Source organism: Emys orbicularis, chromosome 14 (genome assembly GCF_028017835.1).
Source record: "Emys orbicularis isolate rEmyOrb1 chromosome 14, rEmyOrb1.hap1, whole genome shotgun sequence".
Classification (NCBI taxonomy): Eukaryota; Metazoa; Chordata; order Testudines; family Emydidae; genus Emys; species Emys orbicularis.
Window position 1 is genome coordinate 9721926 of NC_088696.1, and position 22233 is coordinate 9744158.

The 22233-nt window shown below is 42.4% G+C and overlaps 1 protein-coding gene across 1 annotated transcript in view; it reads right to left on the reverse strand.

Annotated features, from left to right (window-relative positions):
* CDH13 (cadherin 13) overlaps positions 1-22233 on the reverse strand; it is a 608253-nt gene that overhangs the window by 300238 nt on the left and 285782 nt on the right. Inside the window, exon 5 of the mRNA XM_065416779.1 lies at positions 229-373. Coding sequence (XP_065272851.1) covers positions 229-373 — 145 coding nt within the window. The remainder of the gene's footprint in view (positions 1-228; positions 374-22233) is intronic.

Genomic DNA, 22233 nt, shown 5'->3' on the forward strand with positions numbered 1-22233 from the left:
GAGCCAAAAAATCTTACCACATTATAGGTGAAACCACGTTATATCGAACTTGCGTTAATCCACCGGAGTGCGCTGCCCCCCCCCCCCCCCGGAGCGCTGCTTTACTGCATTATATCCGAATTCGTGTTATATTGGGTCATGTTATATCGGGGTAGAGGTGTATCAGAAAGCAGTATATGCCTATAAAACATACAGTAGTTTACAGAAGCACGAATGACATAGACATACCTGTAGGTGACCCTTCCATGACATGTCCAACGTATGGTCCTTCCCTGAAGATGGGTCTGTTGTCATTCTGGTCAATAACAATGATATCTAGAAGGACTGGGCCTTCAATACTTTTGCCGCTGACATCAGTGATCTCAACTTGCAGCTGAATGAGCAAAGAGATAGGAGTACATGAGTTCATTATCATGACATAAGCAAGGAGCAAGGAAAAGAAAAGCTTACATCAGCATTTTTGCTGGAACAAGCCACTGGCAAATTTAGTACTTCAGTCTCAAGGGAGATTCTCTAGGACTGGGCTAGAAGCAAAATGGTTTTGAATGCAAGCAAGAGATTCATATGGTGACCCTCATTGGGTAGTCTGCAACTGATTTGCTAAATTTGCTAAAGAACGCAGTGAAGGGGAGAAAAAAAGAAACATAATTTGATATTAATGAAGTGAATATTTGCTTAGAATCAGTCTATTTCCTTCAAAGGGAAACATACAATACCATGTATAAAATAAATTGCAAGATCCTTGTTAACTGAGTATTAGAAGATATAAATAGGATGTTATAAGAAAAAGGTAAGAGCAACCCTTTTGTAGAGTAAATAAATTCCCTCCTTGATGAGGGAGTAGAGTAAATCAGCACAAAATTTGATTCAATCTCTATGTATTTTGTCCTGAAAAGAAAGGTATGGAGGAAATAGCTGTAATGATATTTCAATTATGTTACGTCATGACTTTCATGACAAGTCACTGCTGCCTTCAACACTTCTTTATGTCTCCTCTTTATTTATTTATTTTTATGCAGCAGAAATGGGAAATTGTGGAATCAGCAGCCACTATTTCCTTGACATGTCAAATTCAACAGAGCACACCTCAAAGTCATGGTGCAGCAAAAACCTGAGGCATGCAATGCAAGAGGCATTTCTTTCCCTTTCTGTGGCAGCTGGCTTTTGTTCCAGTGTTATGAATTGGTATCTCAGCCATGAACACAGAGACACAGTAACAACAGGGATTCACTGCAATCAATGCCTATTTCTGCATCTGGGGTATAACAGTACTAAAGTCTTTTGGCACAAAAAGCTGGGAAAGCAAAAGGAACCATTCAGATCTGGTTGGGATTTTGGCTAAGAGTGTCAGAAACAATGCAGTGTTAACTGATTAGAATTAAAACACAAAGCTTTTGAACTAAATGTTTGGGATTTCTATTGTAAATTTCTGAAACAGCTTAAATAGCCTCAAAAGCTAAATAACAAGTATTCTGCTGGGGGGGGGGGGGGATCTAAAAAATTGGTCCACTATGACCATAGCCAATGGTTATTGAGCAAAACAAGTGTTTTTTGTCAAAATGGAATGATGCATATATTATAATAGAAAACTACACATGTGATGACCTTTACCTTGAAGGGCATTGTGCGTTTATGAATGTGTTTGCTTAGCAGCTGAGGGTTGATACAGTGCATACCATACATCATGTGGTAATGAATTGTGCCGTTTTGAAAGGCTCCACTCTTGAGTAATAAACATTCTTCACAAAACCTTAGCATCCTCCAGCACTCAACAAACCTACCATTCAGGTCCATTTTCAGGTTTTCCTTTCATATCAACCCTGCTTAACACACACAACAATCTATCAGCTGTTACTAGTATGGCAGTTCTCAGAAAACAGCTTGCCTGTGTGTTCATGTTGTGGACTCTGGGATGCTAATTGGATTTTCAGTTCATCATAGAATCATAGAATATCAGGGTTGGAAGGGACCTCAGAAGGTCATCTAGTCCAACCCTCTGCTCAAAGCAGGACCAATCCCCAACTAAATCAACCCAGCCAGGGCTTTGTCAAGCCTGACCTTAAAAACCTCTAAGGAAGGAGATTCCACCACCTCCCTAGGTAACCCATTCCAATGTTTCACCATCCTCCTAGTGAAAAAGTTTTTCCTAATATCCAACCTAAACCTCCCCCACTGCAACTTGAGACCATTACTCCTTGTTCTGTCATCTGCTACCACTGAGAACAGTCTAGATCCATCCTCTTTGGCACCCCCTTTCAGGTAGTTGAAAGCAGCTATCAAATCCCCCATCATTCTTCTCTTCTGCAGACTAAACAATCCCAGTTCCCTCAACCTCTCTTCATAAGTCATGTGCGCCAGTCCTCTAATCATTTTTGTTGCCCTCCGCTGGACTCTTTACAAGAAAGATGTGGAAAAATTGGAGTGTGGGGCCCAAAACTGGACACATTACTCCAGATGAGGCCTCACCAATGTCGAATAGAGGGGAATGATCACATCCCTTGATCTGCTGGCAATGCCCCCTACTTATACAGCCCAAAATGTTGTTAGCATTCTTGGCAACAAGGGCACACTTTTGACTCATATCCAGCTTCTCATCCACTGTAACCCCTAGGTCCTTTTCTTCAGAATTGCCTAGCCATTCAGTCCCTAGGCTGTAGCAGTGCATGAGATTCTTCCGTCCTAAGTGCAGGACTCTGCACTTGTCCTTGTTGAACCTCATCAGATTTCTTTTGGCCCAATCCTCTAATTTGTCTAGGTCCCTCTGTATCCTATACCTACCCTCCAGCATATATACCACTCCTCCCAGTTTAGTGTCATCTGCAAACTTGCTGAGGGTGCAGTCCACACCATCCTCTATATCATTAATGAAGATATTGAACAAAACCGGCCCCAGGACCGACCCTTGGGGGCACTCCGCTTGAAACCGGCTACCAACTAGACATGGAGCCATTGATCACTATGTGTTGAGCCCGATAATCTAGCCAGCTTTCTGTCCACCTTATAGTCCATTTATCCAGTCCATACTTCTTTAACTTGCCGGCAAGAATACTGTGGGAGACCGTATCAAAAGCTTTGCTAAAGTCAAGGAATAACACATCCACTGCTTTCCCCTCATCCACAGAGCCAGTTATCTCATCATAGAAGGCAATTGGGTTAGTTAGGCATTGCTTGCCCTTGGTGAAACCATGCTGACTGTTCCTGATCACTTTCCTCTCCTCTAAGTGCTTCAGAATCGATTCCTTGAGGACCTGCTCCATGATTTTTCCATGGACTGAGGTGAGGCTGACTGGCCTGTAGTTCACCGGATCCTTCTTCTTTCATTTTTTAAAGATGGGCACTACATTCGCCTTCTTCCAGGCTTTGAGAAGGTACAGTTAAAATAGACTGCTTCTTGGTGACATTTTTGATCATAAAGTGTTGCTCTCTTTTGGGAACAGACAGTTTGCAATAAAATTAAAAGAAAAGGATTGGGAATCTCTCTGGTATTATCAGCTATATTAGCTAAACTGTGAAGGATGGTAACTTTAAATGAATAGCTATTAATTTCATGGGTTGTCCCTGATCCGTTGTCACTTCCTAATACAATTTCAAAGTGATGCTAAATTCAGCCCTTGATTATATCACTTTAACCAAGGGTGCAAAAGCCTCCACTGACAAAAAAAAAATATCTAGATTCTAGATCATGCCTGGGGCATTGATCAGAATTGGGTTTGATGCAGCACAGTCTTCACTAATGAGTGTCCTATGGAGTCTTGGCCTGAAACTAAAGTTATCCTCCCCAGTCACAACCCCATTGCTTTGATGAGAATGGTACCCACTCTCCATTGGAGACAAATCTCATTCCACTCCTTTGGATATCTCACCACAACCACCATCCTCTGAACTTTTAAAAAAATTATTTTCCAACATGCTGAAGATTTACCTAAAACAACAGATCAATGCCACACTTGTATCTGGTAAATTCATGTAGTATTTACATTGACAGAAGGAGCTGTTCTAGTTTATGAGTAAGTGAATATTGAGGATCTGATTTGTAGCAACTGCATGCATGGGCAAGCAAATTTACTAGTTGTCTGACAAAAAAGTCAAGACTTCAGCTCCAATCCTGCAATATCTGTGCACTGTCAATGGGGCCCTGCATGGGAACAGCAGTCTACCTACCTGCAATCAAATGTAGGATCAGAGACTGAATGGAGGACTGTTTTATAGCATGCTCATTTTGAGCTGAAGCACTGATCTTGAAGTTCACCCATCACCTCATTATTAACTATTAAAATAAACAATGGTTATTTTAACAATCTAGGAGTTACTGCTATTATTAATACTAAACATGTAATGTTTTCAAAGCATTGTACACATATTACTTAGCTAAGCCTCTCAGATAGACTTGGCCAAAATTGCTGAAAAAGGTCACATGATGTTTTTCATGCACTCACATCATAGGATTAATTTGTCTCTTCACAGATCCAGATCTGTGTCTAGCTTGAAAAAGCACATTTCATCCCTTGCCTCCTTCAGTCCATCATTGCCAGTCTTCCAGGGCCAGCTCCAGGCACCAACCGACCAAGCACGTGCTTGGGGTGACACCTTGTAAGGGGCAGCCAATCTTCGGGTGGCGGGGCAGCGCTCGGGGTTTTTTGGTTTTTTTTTTTTGTTCAGCAGGGTGGCGCTCAAGGGTTTTTTTTGTTTGTTTGTTTCGGTGGCGCGGCGCTCGGGGGGGTTGTTTCAGTGGGGCAGGGCAGCACTCGTGGGGGGGTTGTTTCAGTGGGTTACAGCGGAGCGGTGCTTTTTTTTTTTTTTTTTTTTGCTTGGGGCGGCAAAAAAGTTAGAGCCGGTCCTCCAGTCTCCACAGCCTCTTCAATTCCTTCTCCCACCTTGTTTTCATGCCTTCCACCTTGCTTCCGCCCCATGTGCAATCCCAATCTCAGTCTGCAAGGCCCTCAGACTCCAACCTAAGATTCACACCTTCTGTGATGCCCACAGAGTCTCCCCCAGATCAGTCAATCATCCTGTACCCTCCTAACATTTTAGAAGCGAAGCTATAAAGTGAACAAAAATACTAAGTTAACATCTGGTCTCTTTGGGCAGTCTATCTTATCCATCTCTGTCTTTTAGATTATAAGCTCCACAGCTCAGGAATTGTCTATTGTGTGTGTTCTGTAATGCCTGAATGTATTGTCAGTGTTATTTGACATTCCTGCATGTACCCCAGAACTGGACAGTACTGCAGGGAGCCATTTAGTATGTTCAGCCACTGACAGCTGAAAACCAAGCATCACATAGCTAGGAAATCTTAGGCCTCTTTGAGACAAGGTCAGGCAGCTGCATACTTGCAGTTTGTTAATTAGAATGGGAAGATGGTTCAGAAAGTTATGGAAGAGAGGGAATGAATAGCAACCTTGGTTTTAGGTACCCCTGACATATTGTTGTTTTGGCTAGAAATACTAGAAAAGTTTTGAGATAATGAGTAGTTTGAGAATTGGTGACTCAGTAGAGGTTATTATGCTGACCCACTAGTAGTCACTATAGATTATGTGCTTTGTTAGAGTTAGCTATAAAACATTAAGTAAAAGTAAATACCTCAGCCGTCCAAGGGAGCTTTTCCAAGGACAAGGAGCTGACATCTAAATTCCCCATCAGCTGGATGGAAAGAGGACCTCTGGAAGCCTCACTAGTGATCACTTGAAACCATCTCAGACTGTGGGTAACTATATCTGGGATGTCCTAAACCGTGTGTGTGTGTGTGTGTGTGTGTGTGTACACACATAATATCTAATAAATAGTAGTTTTAGATACAAGCATGCTTGCTTGTATCAAGCATTTATCAGACGGAAGCACTGTGTTCCCATTGATTTATTCCTGACACCGCCTGGCATAAGGGGGAGATAACCAGACCTTTCTACTGGGTGGAAGAAGATGGTTGTCCAGATTATGGTCACCTTCTACCTGTGCATGCATCAGCTGAGCCCTGACATAAATTTCTCTCTCCCTCAACACGTCCAAGGTGAGAGATTAGAAACAGCAATGAGGACCCCAGAAAGCGAGCTACTATCTGCACCCACTCTACTTCTCCCTGCTTAACTCTTCTAGGAGAAAAACCAAGAGGAACAAGAGCCTGAGTACAAAAGTTACCTTCACCCTCTCAGTTCCCTCCCAAGAGATAGCAATAGCAGCAGGGGCCTGAGAGTGCTTTAAGCGGTTTGTTTATTCTGTTAATTTATTCTTACTCATGGTGCCTGACATAAGTTATTTATAGGTTAGCGATGAAACCTACTGGGATAGGATTAGGTCAGAATTCTAATTCGTTTGTTAAGATGGATGGCTTATGATCTTATCGCAGCGCATTCTGCTATGCTTGTATGCACATTTCACTTTTATATAGTACTATGATGGGTGTGAGTGAGAGAAGCACAATATTTATGCTCTGAATGGACTATTTGCTCCCACAAAATCTCTGAGTCCATTTTACGGGCCTCTGCTATCCCAGTCTTGATTTGGATGCCCTCTTGCTCGATGCCATTCTTGTAAAACCCTGCCCACTCTCCCTATGATCTACAATATATATTGTTTAAGGGTCGAGGAGCCAGCAAATAGCTCTGGCACGTATACATCTCCTGGCAGCTGGTGCTTCATAGGCTGAGTTGCCCAGCTGGCCTATGCAGAATGAGATGTTTCATAGAGAACATGTGATCCTCACTTTCCAAGACTTGTTTAACATTAGTCCCTGAAGTCAATTTCATGTCACAGGATTATTAACATTTTCTATACCCTGACCCATATTGTGTTACTGGTACCATGAATTAAAGTTCAATCTTGTACCGGCACTGCTGTGTCACAATGCCACTGCACAGAGCTACACTGAAAATGAATAGTAAATGACGTGTCCCTGGTTGCTTTGGAGCTTGAATCCTCTCTCCAGACTGATCCTGACTCTCAGCCATGTTATTTTTCCTCCCCCACCCCTTTTTCATTTTTGGCAGTATTGGTAGCTTATTTTTTGTTAGATTACAAATGTTTTGCAAGCAATTGCTGGTGGTAAGGCAATGTGAAGGTACAGTGGGCATGGGCAGTTATACTTCTGGAAAGGTGACAATAGGAGGAATCTGAGGAAAATCAATTCCTAGGTGTGTAATTCCTTTAACATGATCCAGTGGCTGGAATTTGAAGCTAGACAAATTTAGAATGGAAATAACATGTAAATTTTTACCAGTGAGAGTAACCATTGGAACAATTTAACAAGGGTTGTGGTGGACTCTCCATCACTAACCATTTTTAATCAACATTGAATTTTTTTTTCTAAAAGATCTGCTCCAGAAATTATTTTTGGGAAGATCACTGTGCTGTGTTACATGAGATCTCAGACTAGATAATCGCAATAGTCCCTTCTGGCATTGGAATCTATGAACCTTCAAAAGCAAGGTTCCAAATAGCTCTTAATATCAGATCTCACAGTGTCAAGAAAATAAATAAGTCGGTGGGAAAGGCAAGCATTAAACTAGGTTGATAAAGAACCAGACCTCCGATGGTTTTATACAAGAGACCACCTCACCAACACAGAACATGGTAAGCTGTCTAGTTCATGGTTGTTTAAACGTTGCATTCTTCATCAATTTTCAAAAAGTAAGGAGGGAAAGAGGGGGTTGTTATTTTTGTTTATAAACCACATCCATATCAAGGTAAAAGCAAGGGATTGAGATGGTTCATTTTAGTACAACGATCCCAGCCAGGTTGTGAGGTCTTGTTGGTCAACACGTATGCCCCATATCAAACCCAACAGTTCTTATCTGACTTCTGCTTGATCTTGTGTACAGATTATGATGGATTTCTTTACTCTCTTTGTATAGTACATATCTTGATCGCCAACTGATCTGTTTCTTTTGTCCCCTCATCCCCTGAGATTGCTTTCTAAACTGATAGCCTGTAGCACACTTCTTATGACCCATTATTACCATCACTCTGTACACATGGTGCGAGTGTTCCAGAGAGTTGGCTCTCTAACTGGTGCTTAAACCCTGCCTTGGCTGACAATGAAAATCATACACTGGCTATTAAGCAAATATAGAAGCCTTCTACTACATTCTTCATTCAGATCTCAGAGTGATAGGGTAAAAACGCCTAGAGAGAAAGACAGATATGCAGAGTGCCAAGCTCCCAAAACTCCTACTGGAGTCAGTAGGAGTTGGGGGTGTTCAGAACCTCTGGGAATCAGGTCCAGTCAGAGCACCTTTGCCCAGAATACTCACCTCCCTCAAGACTGGAAATGCTTAAAGCTGTGGTTCAAGATATGTGTACAACACCTGACTTCCAACAGAATAATTCTTGGAACCAATGACCCTTGTTAAACTAATAGGCAGGCCTGCCCAAATCAGCAAACAGCCCTAGGGCTCTCTAAAGCTATTTACATTATTACAAGAAAAACTGGGAAGAACGAATACACTTTAGATGTCTGAATATGAAAAGTCATTGAACATTACCTTCATTGTGCACACACTAGCAAGCTTCTCTCTCATACTCTCAGGAAGAGTCAAGCCTAGTCCCGTGGTCTCAGTGTTAAGGAAGATATATGCAGACCACCTTCAGGGCAATATAAAGTTGGGAGTGTTTATTGGAAACACTATAGCTCACAGACTTAAGATACGGACCCCTTTTTGGGCTAATGTCCCCAGCCTGGGTGAGAAACACAGGGCAGAGTTTCGCAGACCGATAGAACAGGTAGAGGTTTAGAAGCAATAAAGAAGATGCAAATCTCAAGCAATAATGAATTTTAATCTGAATTTTACAAGACAATTACCTCTCAATACTTTCCATTCCAAACAGGACTGTTTAATTTGCTTTTTAGCTTCTCATCAAACTTCACTCACCATATCGGAAGTGAGAGTCTCTCAGGTTCAGAAGTAAAAAAGATACCCGGGACAGCACGTCAAAAAGATCCAGATCTCTTTTTAATAGTGAAATTAATATCTTTGTGAAAGTGCTGCCACTCAAAGTCAATCCATCATCCTGATTTTAATAATTCCTGTATTACACAGGATTTATAAAAGGTAGATACTCACATAACCTCCATGTTAATCTCATGAAACCCCACATCATCACCTTTCACAGAGTATAGGAAAAAGCTCCTGACTGTGGTGAGCAACTGTTTATATTTACATTTGCATCTAGGTTTTGGAGGAATCTAACTGACTTCACAGAATGTTGGTAGCACCCATCAAGTTTGCTCATTATCCTACTCTTCTTTATTTTGTGCTTGGAACTTTTAGTTGAGTTCATCCAACAACATAAGTCTATTCATGCTTGTAAAGGAGATGGCTCAGGCCATGAGGCCTCTCTACTATACTTTTCATCTCACTCTCAGTCAACTGCAGTCCTGCTCCAGTAATTTACATAGTATGGCTGCATACATTGGAAAGTCAACCGGTGAGGCAGTTTACATACCCCTTCTTGACCTTCCTCTTCAAAAACTCAGAGAAACTTAAATTCTTTAGTACCTGGATAATGTCCTCCCTACCATCGCCTTTTAAATCCAAGATTAAGATCAATTTGCTTCAAAGAATCAGTCTGATAATTTGCCTTGGGTAGTTAAATCCCATTAAAATGGAAGTTTGCCTTCACTTACTAGACACATGCCAGAAGCTACGTACTAATGTAGCCCCCCAAAATATTATCAAAAAAGTAGCAGGTTTATAATGACAGCAGCATAAACAATAGATCAGTCTTCAGTGTACTATTCTGTTCTATACTGTGACAGGGTTGGGACTCACCCCCTGGCGCCTCCTACTGGTTGTCTCGGGAATTAGCTTTGTCCAGTGGAGCGCCCCCTCCTGGTGGTGTCCCGTCTGTCGTCTTACCCTCGGTTGGCGTCTGAGCCCACGTCGCTCACCAACTCATGGCGTCCTCTTCCGGACCACTGCCCTCCAGCAGTGCCCCTTAGTCCATCCACACCCCCTTCTGGCGGGGGGGGGTTAACAGGAGTCTTTGCACTGGCCTCAGCGGCCTGCCACAACCCCCAAGTCTAGCCCCTCTTACATCAGGGGGCAGGTTGCAGCCTGACTCGACCACTGCTCCACGGCCCGGTGCAGCACAAGGGGGAAAGGGGGGGGACCCAGGCCCACCCGCTACTCTGGGTCCCGACTCAGGGACCCTCTAACAGCAGCCATCCTACCCTCCTTCTCTCCCTCCATCTGTCCACGTCCCTGGGACGCTTCCCCTACAGCCCCTTGCACCCACTAGGCCCTTCCCTTCATGGCCTGCAGCCTGGCAGGCCTCAGGCTAGAGCTCCTTTCTGCTCCCTGAGCCTGGCCAGCACTGCGCTGTCCGCGGTGCTAATCTCCCTCCCTGGAGACAGACCTTCCCCTGTCAAAGGCCTAGGACAGACTGCCTGCTCTCTCCCTGAGCAGCCTTTTATAGGGCTGAGCCTGGCCCTGATTGGCTCCCTATAAGGCCTTCCCCGATTGGCTCCCTATCTGCGCAGGCGCACTGGCCTGCCACAGCCCACACTCTCGGGGAGTGGAGCAGTCCGCCCCACTACATATACTCTACAGGTCAGTAGGTCATTATATAGGTTCTTACATTGTGATGATCAGCATAGTATCTAAGCACCTTATTCCCATAGTGCATTAGACAATATGGCTAACATTTAAGGAACAGAGAAGCTTCATCTTTGCCAACATGCAAAACTACTATTAGGCCTCTGATATATATTATCTCACAGCATGGTTGTTACAGGTCACTGACTGTACTTGGCTTCTCCTTTAGCCTGAACTGTCTGTGTTGTCACATTGTTTCCCTTTCATTTCTCTGCATACAAGCATCAGTGTCTCCTGTTGATGCTGCCATCTATCCTTTGGCCTTTTGGCAATATGATGGAGTCAGGTCAATTGGTCTTTATGCTTGGAAGGCCTTTTTCTTCTCAACCCTTTCATTGGTAACCCCAATTTCCCTTCATCCTCGGTTAGAAGTAACTTCAAAACAAAGGCGTATTATGGGTTCTGCTCCGTTCATCACTGTATTCCAATGCTGTCTTCAGGTCTGTTGCTGATTTACACATTTTGCATAGACTTCCCCCAGTTGACTCAATGCGTGTTTTTCAGGGGTTATTGTCTCCCAGCCCCATGTTCATTCTTCTCGACAATGCTGTCCATCTTCACCCATCAATGAAAGGCAGCCATTTTTGAGTTGGAGTGCAAAAGCGGTTTACATTAACTGTAGATGGACTGTCATGCTAGACGGTGCAGAACAGCAATATATATCCATTGAAACTACAAAGGGAATTAAGTTGGCAGAATCTGACCAGGAAGATGCAGTTAAGAATCTTAGTCCTGTAAAAAAGCAGCAAGGCATTTATAGGCCATAAGAGGCTACATCAGCACTTCCAGCAGCAGAGTGCACTCAAACATCTTAATGGAGTATTGTTTCCAATACTAATTTAGTACTGAAGAATGACCCCCACTGAATCAGTAACACCGCTACCTGCAACACCCTCCATTTCCTTGGAGAATATGTATACTAATGCTGTATTTATTGAAAGTCTACATCGGAGATGTTTGTTAGTTTTATTTAAAATGACTTGCTAAGTGCAGGTTCAGAGTGGAGAAACTCTGTCAGACTAATCTTCAGACTGTTGGTATATAGTACTCCTCTACTAGGGAAAACCACTTAGCGACCACTGGGTTAGGAAAAAAAGTGATAAAGAACCTCTCTAAACATTTTATGGCTCTATTTAGAAGGCGTCTGCATTATCTAGAGGAACAATTCAGGGAAAATAACAGCCTGGACACAAAGAAAGAAGTTCCTATAAATAACTTCTAACAAATAATTACTCCAGCTTTTCTACTCTACAAAAATACAAAGAAAATACTAGCTGTTTGTTATATAGTATCAAGAAAAAAAGAGGCTAAAAATCATGCTAGTAAGCAGCATATTTAGATAGCGTGGACCACATTTTTCCCTCAAGGACAACTGTGTCACTCCCTGACTGTTCTGTGGTTGCTCAGTTAATGTCAGAGGGGTGGCACAATTGTCCCCAAAGGGAGAATTTAGCTAAATGTTCAAAGCCCGCATTTAGAGTACATCTACACTGCAGCTGGAGGACTAATTTCCAGCTTGGCTAGACATACACGCAGTAGCACTGATCAAGCTAGCTGCAGTAGCATGGGCAGCAAGAGGGGCAAGCCACCAGAACACACATCTTGAGTCTCAGATGGGATTGCATTAGGATGGCTAGCCCATGTTGTCACCCATGCCACCATGGCTTCGTTGCTATTTTTAGAGTGCTTAGCTCAATCAAAGCTAGCACATGTACATTTACACAAGCTGGAAACACACTTCCAGCTGCAATGTGGATGTACCCTTAAGTTGACATGGATAGGTGCAACTGGGACCAAATGTCTATTGGTATGCCAAACCACCCTTGTGAGCATCCTGATGTGGACTTTGGTCATCTTGCTAAGGCACCTATTTTCGAAAAGTAGGTTCCCATTCATAAATGAATTACAAGGCTGCTGGCCTGTTTCCTCAGCCTAGGAAGACCTCATTGCCATACCCAAGTTTCTTTCCAAGCACAGTTTTATTATTCAAACATAAAACTTAGGCATAATACACACAAACAAAAAAGCGGTTCCTCTGCCTACCAAGGATTACGGCTCCCAGAGGCTGTTCCCCTCTATGCCGAAAGGAAAACGCACCCTTCCCTCCAATCCCCCTATTTCAAGTCCTACTGCAGGAGCTCATCTCCCACCTGCTGCTCCTCACTTAACTGAGCCACTTGCTGGCTTTTATAATTCCTTGTTCCCTTCCCATCTGGGCTTGCTAATTGACCAAGACTGGCAGTTGCTGGGACGCTGGCCCTTAAAGGGGAAGAGCACCCTATTACATACATATTCAATTCATTTGTCTTCTAGTGAACACACACTTCATATATGATAACTTTTTGGTTCCACTTCAAGCTACAGCCACATTATTGGTGCATTTCAACTTCACAACATGTCACTCCTGGGGAAAGTGTTTGCAGTCAACCTGCAAGGTGCCAAGTGCCTGACTTAATAGGGATCAAAGGCTCTGAGCATCTCTTAGGGGGAACATAGTATCTGGCAGATATAGTCTACTTATGAGTTAATGTTTATTATGGAAATTAGAAGTTGTAAAGCAGAATATTGGTGCTAATTATAGATATTATTAAATTCCTCTTCTCTTTCCTGTACTCTTTCATACACATAAAGGCTCAAGATAAAGGAGTATATTTGCTTTTATTTTTAGAAAGGTTTCTATCTTTATCATGCATGTTTTATCTCCAACATGTTTTGCTGGAAAGACATTATTGCAAGGAAATGTTAAGCACTAGAGAGTTATCTGAATGAAGACTTTTCTGAATGTCTCCTCTAAATTATAGATCATTTTTTCATAACATACAATTACTATAAATCTTCAATCTGTTCTCTTTCTGACAGTTCTGACACATCTATCTGAGATGTGAAAATTATCTTTCTTGCTGTCTTCAGGTTGTGAAACGCCAAAGAGGTCTTCTTAGAAGAAACACCTAACTGTTCTGATTAGTCATCTTATCAGTGAGGACAGAATACCTAATTTTAATTGTTACTAAAATTCTGCCCTGGATAATTAAATCACAAATGATAATATTTTTTAATCTACTTTTCTTCTTCCCTTTTTCTTGAGTGATACTAATCTTATACTGGCATAAATGGCTGATGGATTATCTCACAAATAAACAATTTGAGAGCTACTATAACTAACAGAAAGAACAGGAACAATAGGATAGTCTACAAATGGCGGATAAAAATTGTAGCCAGGTTTATGGAAAAACTAGTAAAGTTCTTAGGAAAATATATATAGAAAAATATATAAACATTTTATTTTAGCACATTCATATTATGACTGTTGTAAGTTTTCATAGTATAAATATGTATAGCTGTCATCTTATGCAAAGATGCTTACATTTCCCTGTTGTAGGGAAAAAAGGGTTTAGAAACCTTAATATTTATCAACATGAATAAACAGAAACCTCTAAAGATTTCGAAACTCTACGGATTTCACAGAATTAGGAAAAACTAATTAAAATAACAGAATAACATTGAACCTGCTATAAAGGCTTCAGTTTAAAGGTTGGTCTCAAAAACACTGTAAGTTGGATTTGCAGCCTACATGATGAAGAAGGGATTATTAAAGGCATTACAAATGAGAAAAGGTTCCAAACTTATCATTCATTTAATAGCTTATTTTTTTTTGTATTTTTTTTTGTGGTTTTGATCTTTGTTAACAAAAGAAGCAAAAAATAAAAAAAACGAAACAAAAAAATCAGCACATAAAAAGTGTGGGGTTTGGAGAAAAAAGGTTGAGGTTTTTTGTGAGTGTTGAACATGCTATAATATATGCAGTACAACTATTATTCAAAATATTCCATTCACCGAACGGGGCATAAGGTACTGAAACCTTGGCTGACTTCCATAGTAGCATCAATATCCATGTCTACAGGGCAAGTCTGAAGCATTCTAGTTCAAATTCAAATGGGAAGGTTGTATATTTAGAAAACAATGTGATGTGTGTGAGAAGCCCCCAGACCTCATCCGAAAAGCAGAATATCATGTGCACACCCACCCTCTCACCACCGCTCACAAGTGCCTGCAATTGCTGGGCTACATGGCCCAACATGCATGGTCCGGCACACGTGGCTCTGCCTTAGGCCCCTGCAGGTGTGGCTGGCATCGGTCTATGTCCCCAGACACAGTGTGGACCATATGGTCAGAAAATAATTGTGGATCAAATTTTACACCCTCTAATCAAGCAAAACTCCTCAAGTGTGCCAATGTCCTGTTTGCAATATTTGGCCCCATAGTGCTTTATAAAGGATAAAACAATTTCTGAATGTCCTTTCTCTTAACACAACTACATTTTAACTGTGCGTGTAAATTAAGAAGAATTTCAAAAGAGACTGGTGACTCCCAGTAGAATTACACAGAAATTAATTCTTCATTAGGAAGAAATCGCTTCAACCTCTTTGAAACATCAGACACAAAGCATTGCTGACGTGTTGATAAAAGTTCTGGGAGCAAAAGGAGGAATTTAACAAAGTCATCATATAAATAGCCATAGTCTCCAATTCTTCATCAGTTTTAATGCCCTCTCTTTTTAAAAATTTCAGATCATTATTCAAGTAAGGAGAATAAAAGGTCACAGCCAACATCAGAGGGTGTCTTGATTCCTGAAGTAATGCTTAGCATGGACTCCCAAGAAACTAAGAGTAAATGTTAAAATGATGTTCGTTGCTCCCTCTAACTTCACTCATTGAAAGGGGGAGGGGGAATCTATATATACACATCTCTAAAGCCCCACTAGAGTTCAAGAGTTTTTTATTAATTAATTTATTATTATTCTCCTCTTTTGAATTGCTATGAAATGATTTTTTGGGTGGAGGTGGGGAGCTGGGATGGGGGGGCAATTAGAGTGGCTTCTTAGCAAGTGAAAAGCAAGATAATGTGCATCTATTGCAAGAAGTTGTGCTATCATATAGATTATATTTGAAGTTAGATGCCATTTGACACAAAACCTATTGGGGGGAGAAGGGGGAATGAAGACAACAGGACAAAATAATACAACAATTTGAAGGAACAGGAGATAATGGAGCCTTATCTGTGTTAAGTCAAATCCACTAATACTTCCAGAATTGATCTCACTCTGATTCCCTGGGGTTCAAACAAGAGACTGTTAACTTATTGCTGATAGGAGTGGTCTCAAAGTCCACTTAATATAATTCTGTCTGGTTCCTCTACCTATGTCCTTTTCAGTTAGAGTTGCTATACAGCAGTGATCAGAGGGAGGAAAAAGAATCTATGCCCATCCATTTTGAGGTTTTCATATTGTATTTATTATCCTAGCAACATTCAGCTGAAAGAAAATGAGTCGGGAGGGGTCAAGCAGGAGACCTAGGTGAACATCATAATTTTGTATGGCAGCCTGAATCCCATGTTTCATTATGGTCAAACTTATATAAAAGCAAAAGATGATCAAATCCATTCAGATGCTTTGATTCAATTATTTACTTATGTTACTGTTTATTTACCATAATGATTTTTTACACAGCAAATAGCTTTACTCACAATGCAATACTACTTGGCCTTCCTTGAGGTGAGAACTACAGGAATATTACCTAGCCAGTAGCTCTTGCATGTTTTATATTCTGTAATGGCCCATTTTACAGAAGTGCTGAGCACTTGCATCTCCTGTTGCCTTCAAGTAGAGTTATGAATGCTCAGTTCCTCTGAAAAATCAGGCCCCAGTTCTTTTTTCTGATAGGAGATCTCTGCAGCATCCAAAGGCAGCAACAAATTAAGGGACTGTTTGTTTTTCTTCTTTTCCAAGTGGTGGAAGTACACAAGTGCCAAAAAATGCTGTCCAACATCACCTCCATAGTTCTTTCTACACTAATTAAAATGGTACTCTCAGCCACAGCCAGTCCTGGAAACCTGAAAGTTCAAACAAACAAACAACAAAAACACCCTTAACAGAAATGCTCTAGTGCAGGGGTCGGCAACGTTCGGCACGCGGCTCGCCAGGGTAAGCACCCTAGCGGGCCGGGCCAGTTTATTTACCTGCTGACGTGGCAGGTTCGGCCGATCGCGGCCCCCACTCGCCGCGGTTCGCCGTCCCGGGCCAATGGGGGCGTCGAGAAGCAGCGCGGGCGAGGGATGAGCTGGCCGCGGCTTCCCGCCGCCCCCATTGGCCCAGGATGGTGAACCGCGGCCAGTGGGGGCCGCGATCGGCCGAACCTGCCCCGTCAACAGGTAAATAAACTGTCCCGGCCCGCCAGGGTGCTTACCCTGGCGAGCTGCGTGCCAAACGTTGCCGACCCCTGCCTAGTGCATCTGCTAGTTTGAAACACACTTTTGCAAAGTGGGGATTTTTCTACCTGGTAATTACTATAAGAATTGCCAAAGAGACACTAAGTTCTGACATACTAATCTTCCTTACTGTTAGCATTAAAACAAATCTTTAATGATGGAATATAACTCTAACTATGGCCTGGAGAAATCCAGGTTGTTAGATGTCATAATGGGAACACAGAAGCATAAAACAGTAAATGTTCTAACCCACCAATGCCTACTCATTCTAATTTCAGGAGCTCAGTTGTGGGAAATATGCCAACCTGACCCCTACAGGTAAAAGATGCTCAGTGCCATAGAGTAAGGCAAAAACTCTCAAGGTCCCTGCTAATATATTTGAATATGCTAAAATGTCTGCCTGACTCTAAATTTGGTGATCAAGACTCTAAATACCTAATCTAATGTATATACTTCAATGCTATTGGTGTCCTAGTAAATGCATTTTTCCCATCACCGTGGGAATCCAAATGTTGGGGACAGGGGGAGAAATACCATTTTCCCTTGGAGCCCAATGTTGAAGATTTTTTTTCTTTACTGTCAGCATGAAAAGGTTCTTTTCTGTGAACCAGATCACTGTGTAGAAAAGCATGTTAAAGAATTATAGAGAACAATGGCGTAAACTTCAGAGAAAAGAGTACATTAAATATGAACGACTAACTCCTAGAAATCTTACACCTAAATGAACTCAGCTTATGCTACAAGACAAGACTAACCTCTTTTTTGGTTTGGTTGTGTTTTTTTGGAAAAATGCATTTTGAGGTTTTCAGATCACAAAGAACCCAGCTAATGCAGGGTTAGTCAAAGTTTGGTTGTTTCTTGGAGGGAGGGTTGTTTTGTTTTTTTTGAGTCAGTGGAAAAACTCAAGGTGGGAAACAATCTGATATTTCTATCAGTTACGCCTAGAGATAATTAAAGGTGTTGAAAGCAAAACTAGATTACTAAGTAATAAATGATATTTAGTCAATATAAGCACATACAAAGATAGGCACACGTATTCCATTTTGGAACAGGTAGAACTTTAACTGCAGTTATGTGGCTATGTTTGTAACACTGATCACATACAATTATATGTATGGAGGGAGAGAAGCAGGGTAGGATGCACTTGTAGCCCTAGCGTGTATTCCTTGCACACAACACATTCCCACTGATATCAATACTGAATCAAGTCTTTATACCAGGGGTCGGCAACGTTTGGCACGCAGCTTGCCAGGGTAAGCACCCTAGCGGGCCGGGCCAGTTTATTTACCTGCTGACGCAGCAGGTTCGGCCGATCACGGCCCCCACTCGCCGTGGTTCGCCGTCCCCGGCCAATGGGGGCGGCGGGAAGCCGCGGCCAGCACATCCCTCAGCCCGCGCCGCTTCCCGCCGCCCCCATTGGCCCGGGACGGCGAACCGCGGCCAGTGGGGGCCGCGATCGGCCGAACCTGCCGCGTCAGCAGGTAAATAAACTGGCCCGGCCCGCTAGGGTGCTTACCCTGGCGAGCCGCGTGCCAAACGTTGCCGACCCCTGCTTTATACACAGGATCAGGACCTTGTACAAGTGGTGTTTCACATCTTAAGAGCATGTTACATACATTAATTAATTCATCCTCAAAGTCCCTATGAAGAAGGCATCCTCCCCATGTTCAGACAGAGAAGTAGAGGGAAAAGGAGATTCAATGAGTTGTGTAAGGTCACGCAATGAACAACTGGAATTCTCTACTTTGCATTATTGGGACGCAGTGGGAACATACCTATTTCACCAGAAGAATAGGCAACACCTGTATGGTGGTGATAGTCCAAAGTTCTCTAGTTGAGAATGAAAGAGTACAAGTGCTGGCAGTCAGGATCAGTTGGCAGGCATCTAATCTGGCCTGTACATAGGTCTGGTTTTGGACTGTGCTAGGAGACAAGATGAGTATCTTTGATAGGTTTAGAAATATTTGATAAATCAGGCCCTCACAAGAGCCCTACAAAACAGACCGGTATCATCACCCCCATTTTACTGGTGGGGAAAATGAGGCACAGGGTAATTAACAATCATCTCCATCATTATTTTAATATTAGGGTAGTATCTCAGGGCCCCAATTGAAACTTCAGCCTCATTTTGCTAGGAACAGTGCATACAAGTAGTAGGATGGTTGTCGCTGTCTGTATCCCTATGTTCACCCTTTTTGCAAGACTATGATGGATTTTGTACAGAGTATGCCTTGTGAGGTATTATTTTAAAACTCATAGTTTGTTGATCATTATTGTACTGGTAAAATATGTGTGGCAACATTGTATGTAAAGTTATAAGATTCTACTGTATAAGATTACTGAGACATGTTCCAAGTTTAGAAAAGCAGGCACAAACCAGTTCCTCAAAGACAAAAGGCAAACTAACCCCTCAGCCAGGTGTCAACAAAATCAAATGGAATATCACCTGGCTAAGAGGCCATTCTTCAACAGGAAAAATGGTGTGTGAAAGAAATCTATACTTCGGCAAGTGTCTTCTGAACCTCAGTTGGAGATGATTTTCAAGGAAAGAGAACTATAAGAAAGGGAAGCAGAGACCCCCAAATACTCCTCCCTTTCTCTCTGCCCACGGCATCAATGACACCTGAAGGACAAGGAAACACTGACCAGGGAGAGGGGTCCTGGCTGAAAAGAAACCAGCCAGTAAGACTTCTTACCTTGTGGTGAGAGACACCTTTGCTTGAATTCATTTAGCTTGTTAAGTTAGATATTAATTGCATTTTACCTTTTATTTTCTTGTAACCAATTCTGACTTTTATGCCTCATTACTTGTAATCACCTAAAAACTATCTTTCTGTAGTTAATAAACTTGTTTTATTGTTTTATCTACACCAGTGTGTGACTGGATTGACGTGTTTGGGAAACTCCATTTGAGATAACAAGATTTATGCATATCATCTTCTATTATTGAAATGATGGACTTTACATGAGTGTTTATTGTCCAGGAGGGTGCTGGGCGGTACAAGACACACAATTCTGGGGAAAAGTCTGGGACTTCGAGTTTGCTGGTGTTACCTGCTATGTAATTCATGAGTGGCTGGCTATAGGACTCATACAATATAGCTGGGATTGATTTACATGCTGGAGGCTGTGTGTGGGCACAGATCAGGAGTGATTGCTCTCACAGCAAAGCAGTATAAGAGGCATCCCAGGCTGGAGAATTGAGGGGACACAGCTGTTCATCTGTCCGGACTGTACCCTGGCTAATGTCACAATTGCAATTGCCCCAAAAGGTTTAAAATTAGAATAGACAAGACAAAGGCTGGGAGAGGACACAGAAATGAGATGACTGTTAAGACTCATATAGATGGTCAGAATCATAAACCAGGATTAGACCCTAAGTAGCTTGACTTTCTGGCCCCAGTCTGATAACTGAACCATAATACATGCCAACCAAGTCATTTGGGGTACCTCTACACAGCCCGTAGCAGCAAGCTTCCCAGCCTGGGTCAAAGATTTGAGCCTGAAGGGCTACTGCTAGCACTCTAAAAATAGCTGTGTAGACCATTGTGGCTCAGACTGAAACCCACCCACTTCCCTTGGCCTCAGATCTGTCTACACAGCTCTTTTCAGAGCATTAGCGTGAGCCCTGCAAGCACAAGTTGGGAGGCTCAGTGCCGGGGGCTGTGTAGCCATACCCCATTAGGTCAGGTTTTCCAAGGTATTTAGGTGCCTAAAAAAGCAGATAAGCATGTAGCGGGATTTTCAAAAGTCAAAAAGCAGGTTAGTCACCTAATTCTCATCCAAATCAAGCCCCTATATACCTTTGAATACATCAGAAGCAGCATATGACACATTGCAGTCTTTTCTGTGATCACTTTGTGCTGCCCTAATTTTATTATCCTTCCTCCTTTGGGCCTTTTCTGCAAAGAGTTCTCGCTCTCCCTTTCTCTAGCACATTGGGTGCCATGGTATTGTACTCTACCATGTCCTGTTTTTATCCCTGTTACAATCAGCTTCAGTTATGGATCATGCTAGGTAATGTCCCAACTTTCTACTTTCCAAGGACCCTAATCAGCACTCCTTATTTAGGAAAACTGTGTCTCATTTTTCTCAATGTCTCTAAAGACAAGAAAGGGAACTGAAAACCGTTTTTGTCATAGAAAGCAGCACAATTCTAGGGACTGTCCTCACAAGCTACAAACAACAAAAACACTTTTAAAATCATGCATCCCCTTAAATGTTATCTAGGAGTTATGGACATAGAGAAAATACGCTCCAGTGTCCAATCCCAAAATAAACCCAATGAGTATTTCAAATATAACTGAAAGGACAGCTTTCAAATCTGTATGGTTGTAGAGCCCTTCAAGTGAAGCCATGTGTACTTTAGACAAACAGAAAGCATTATGGATGATCATATAAATACTAATTAAAATCTTCCCGTATCACAAGAGAACACATGTTGAGGCCCTCAAAAGAGAGGGAGAGAGGATATCAGGATACACCAAAGCAATCAAGTCTAATCACCACTAGAAAAACGTGAAATTAAAGCAAATCAAAAGAGGAGGAACTAGGACTGAAATAAAAGCATGAAAACACAAGCTCTGCCAGCATTTTTAGGCTCCGTGCTGCACAACAAAAACAACAAACACACATGCAAAAGAACAGACGGAGAACGGCAATACACTTTTAAATCGCTCCAAAGAATGCTCAAGTCCTGCTCACTGTTCTTAACACTTGAAAAGACAGTGCAGTAATGAGTGCCATAAAGAGAGTGACAATAGCCTCAACAAGAGTTCCAACGCAGAGCAAGCTTCCAGTTAAGAGGCAGCAAGGTTGCAAAACTTAATCAGAAAAAAATCAAATCAAATCAAAAGTGCAGCAGAAACAAGACAACCCACGTCGGCAGAAGAAATAAAGGACAATGAAAATGTTAGGGATCTATCACCATGTGTGTATATCAGGGGTCGGCAACATTTGGCATGCGGCTCGCCAGGGTGCTTACCCTGGCGGGCCGGGCCAGTTTATTTACCTGCTGACGCAGCAGGTTTGGCCGATCGCGGCCCCCACTCGCCGCGGTTCGCCATCCCGGGCCAATGGGGGCAGCAGGAAGCGGCGCGGGCGAGGGATGTGCTGGCCGCGGCTTCCCGCCGCCCCCATTGGCCCGGGACGGCAAACCGCGGACAGTGGGGGCCGCGATCGGCCAAACCTGCTGCGTCAGCAGGTAAATAAACTGGCCCGGCACGCCAGGGTGCTTACCCTGGTGAGCCGCGTGCCAAACGTTGCCAACCCCTGGTGTATATGTTTTACGTCATATTACCATGTTGTTCAAAGTATCTCTTGGTACTAGTGGGAGGAAGAAAAAAAGGGCTTCCTGACACATATTCTAAGAAGTCACTGGTTA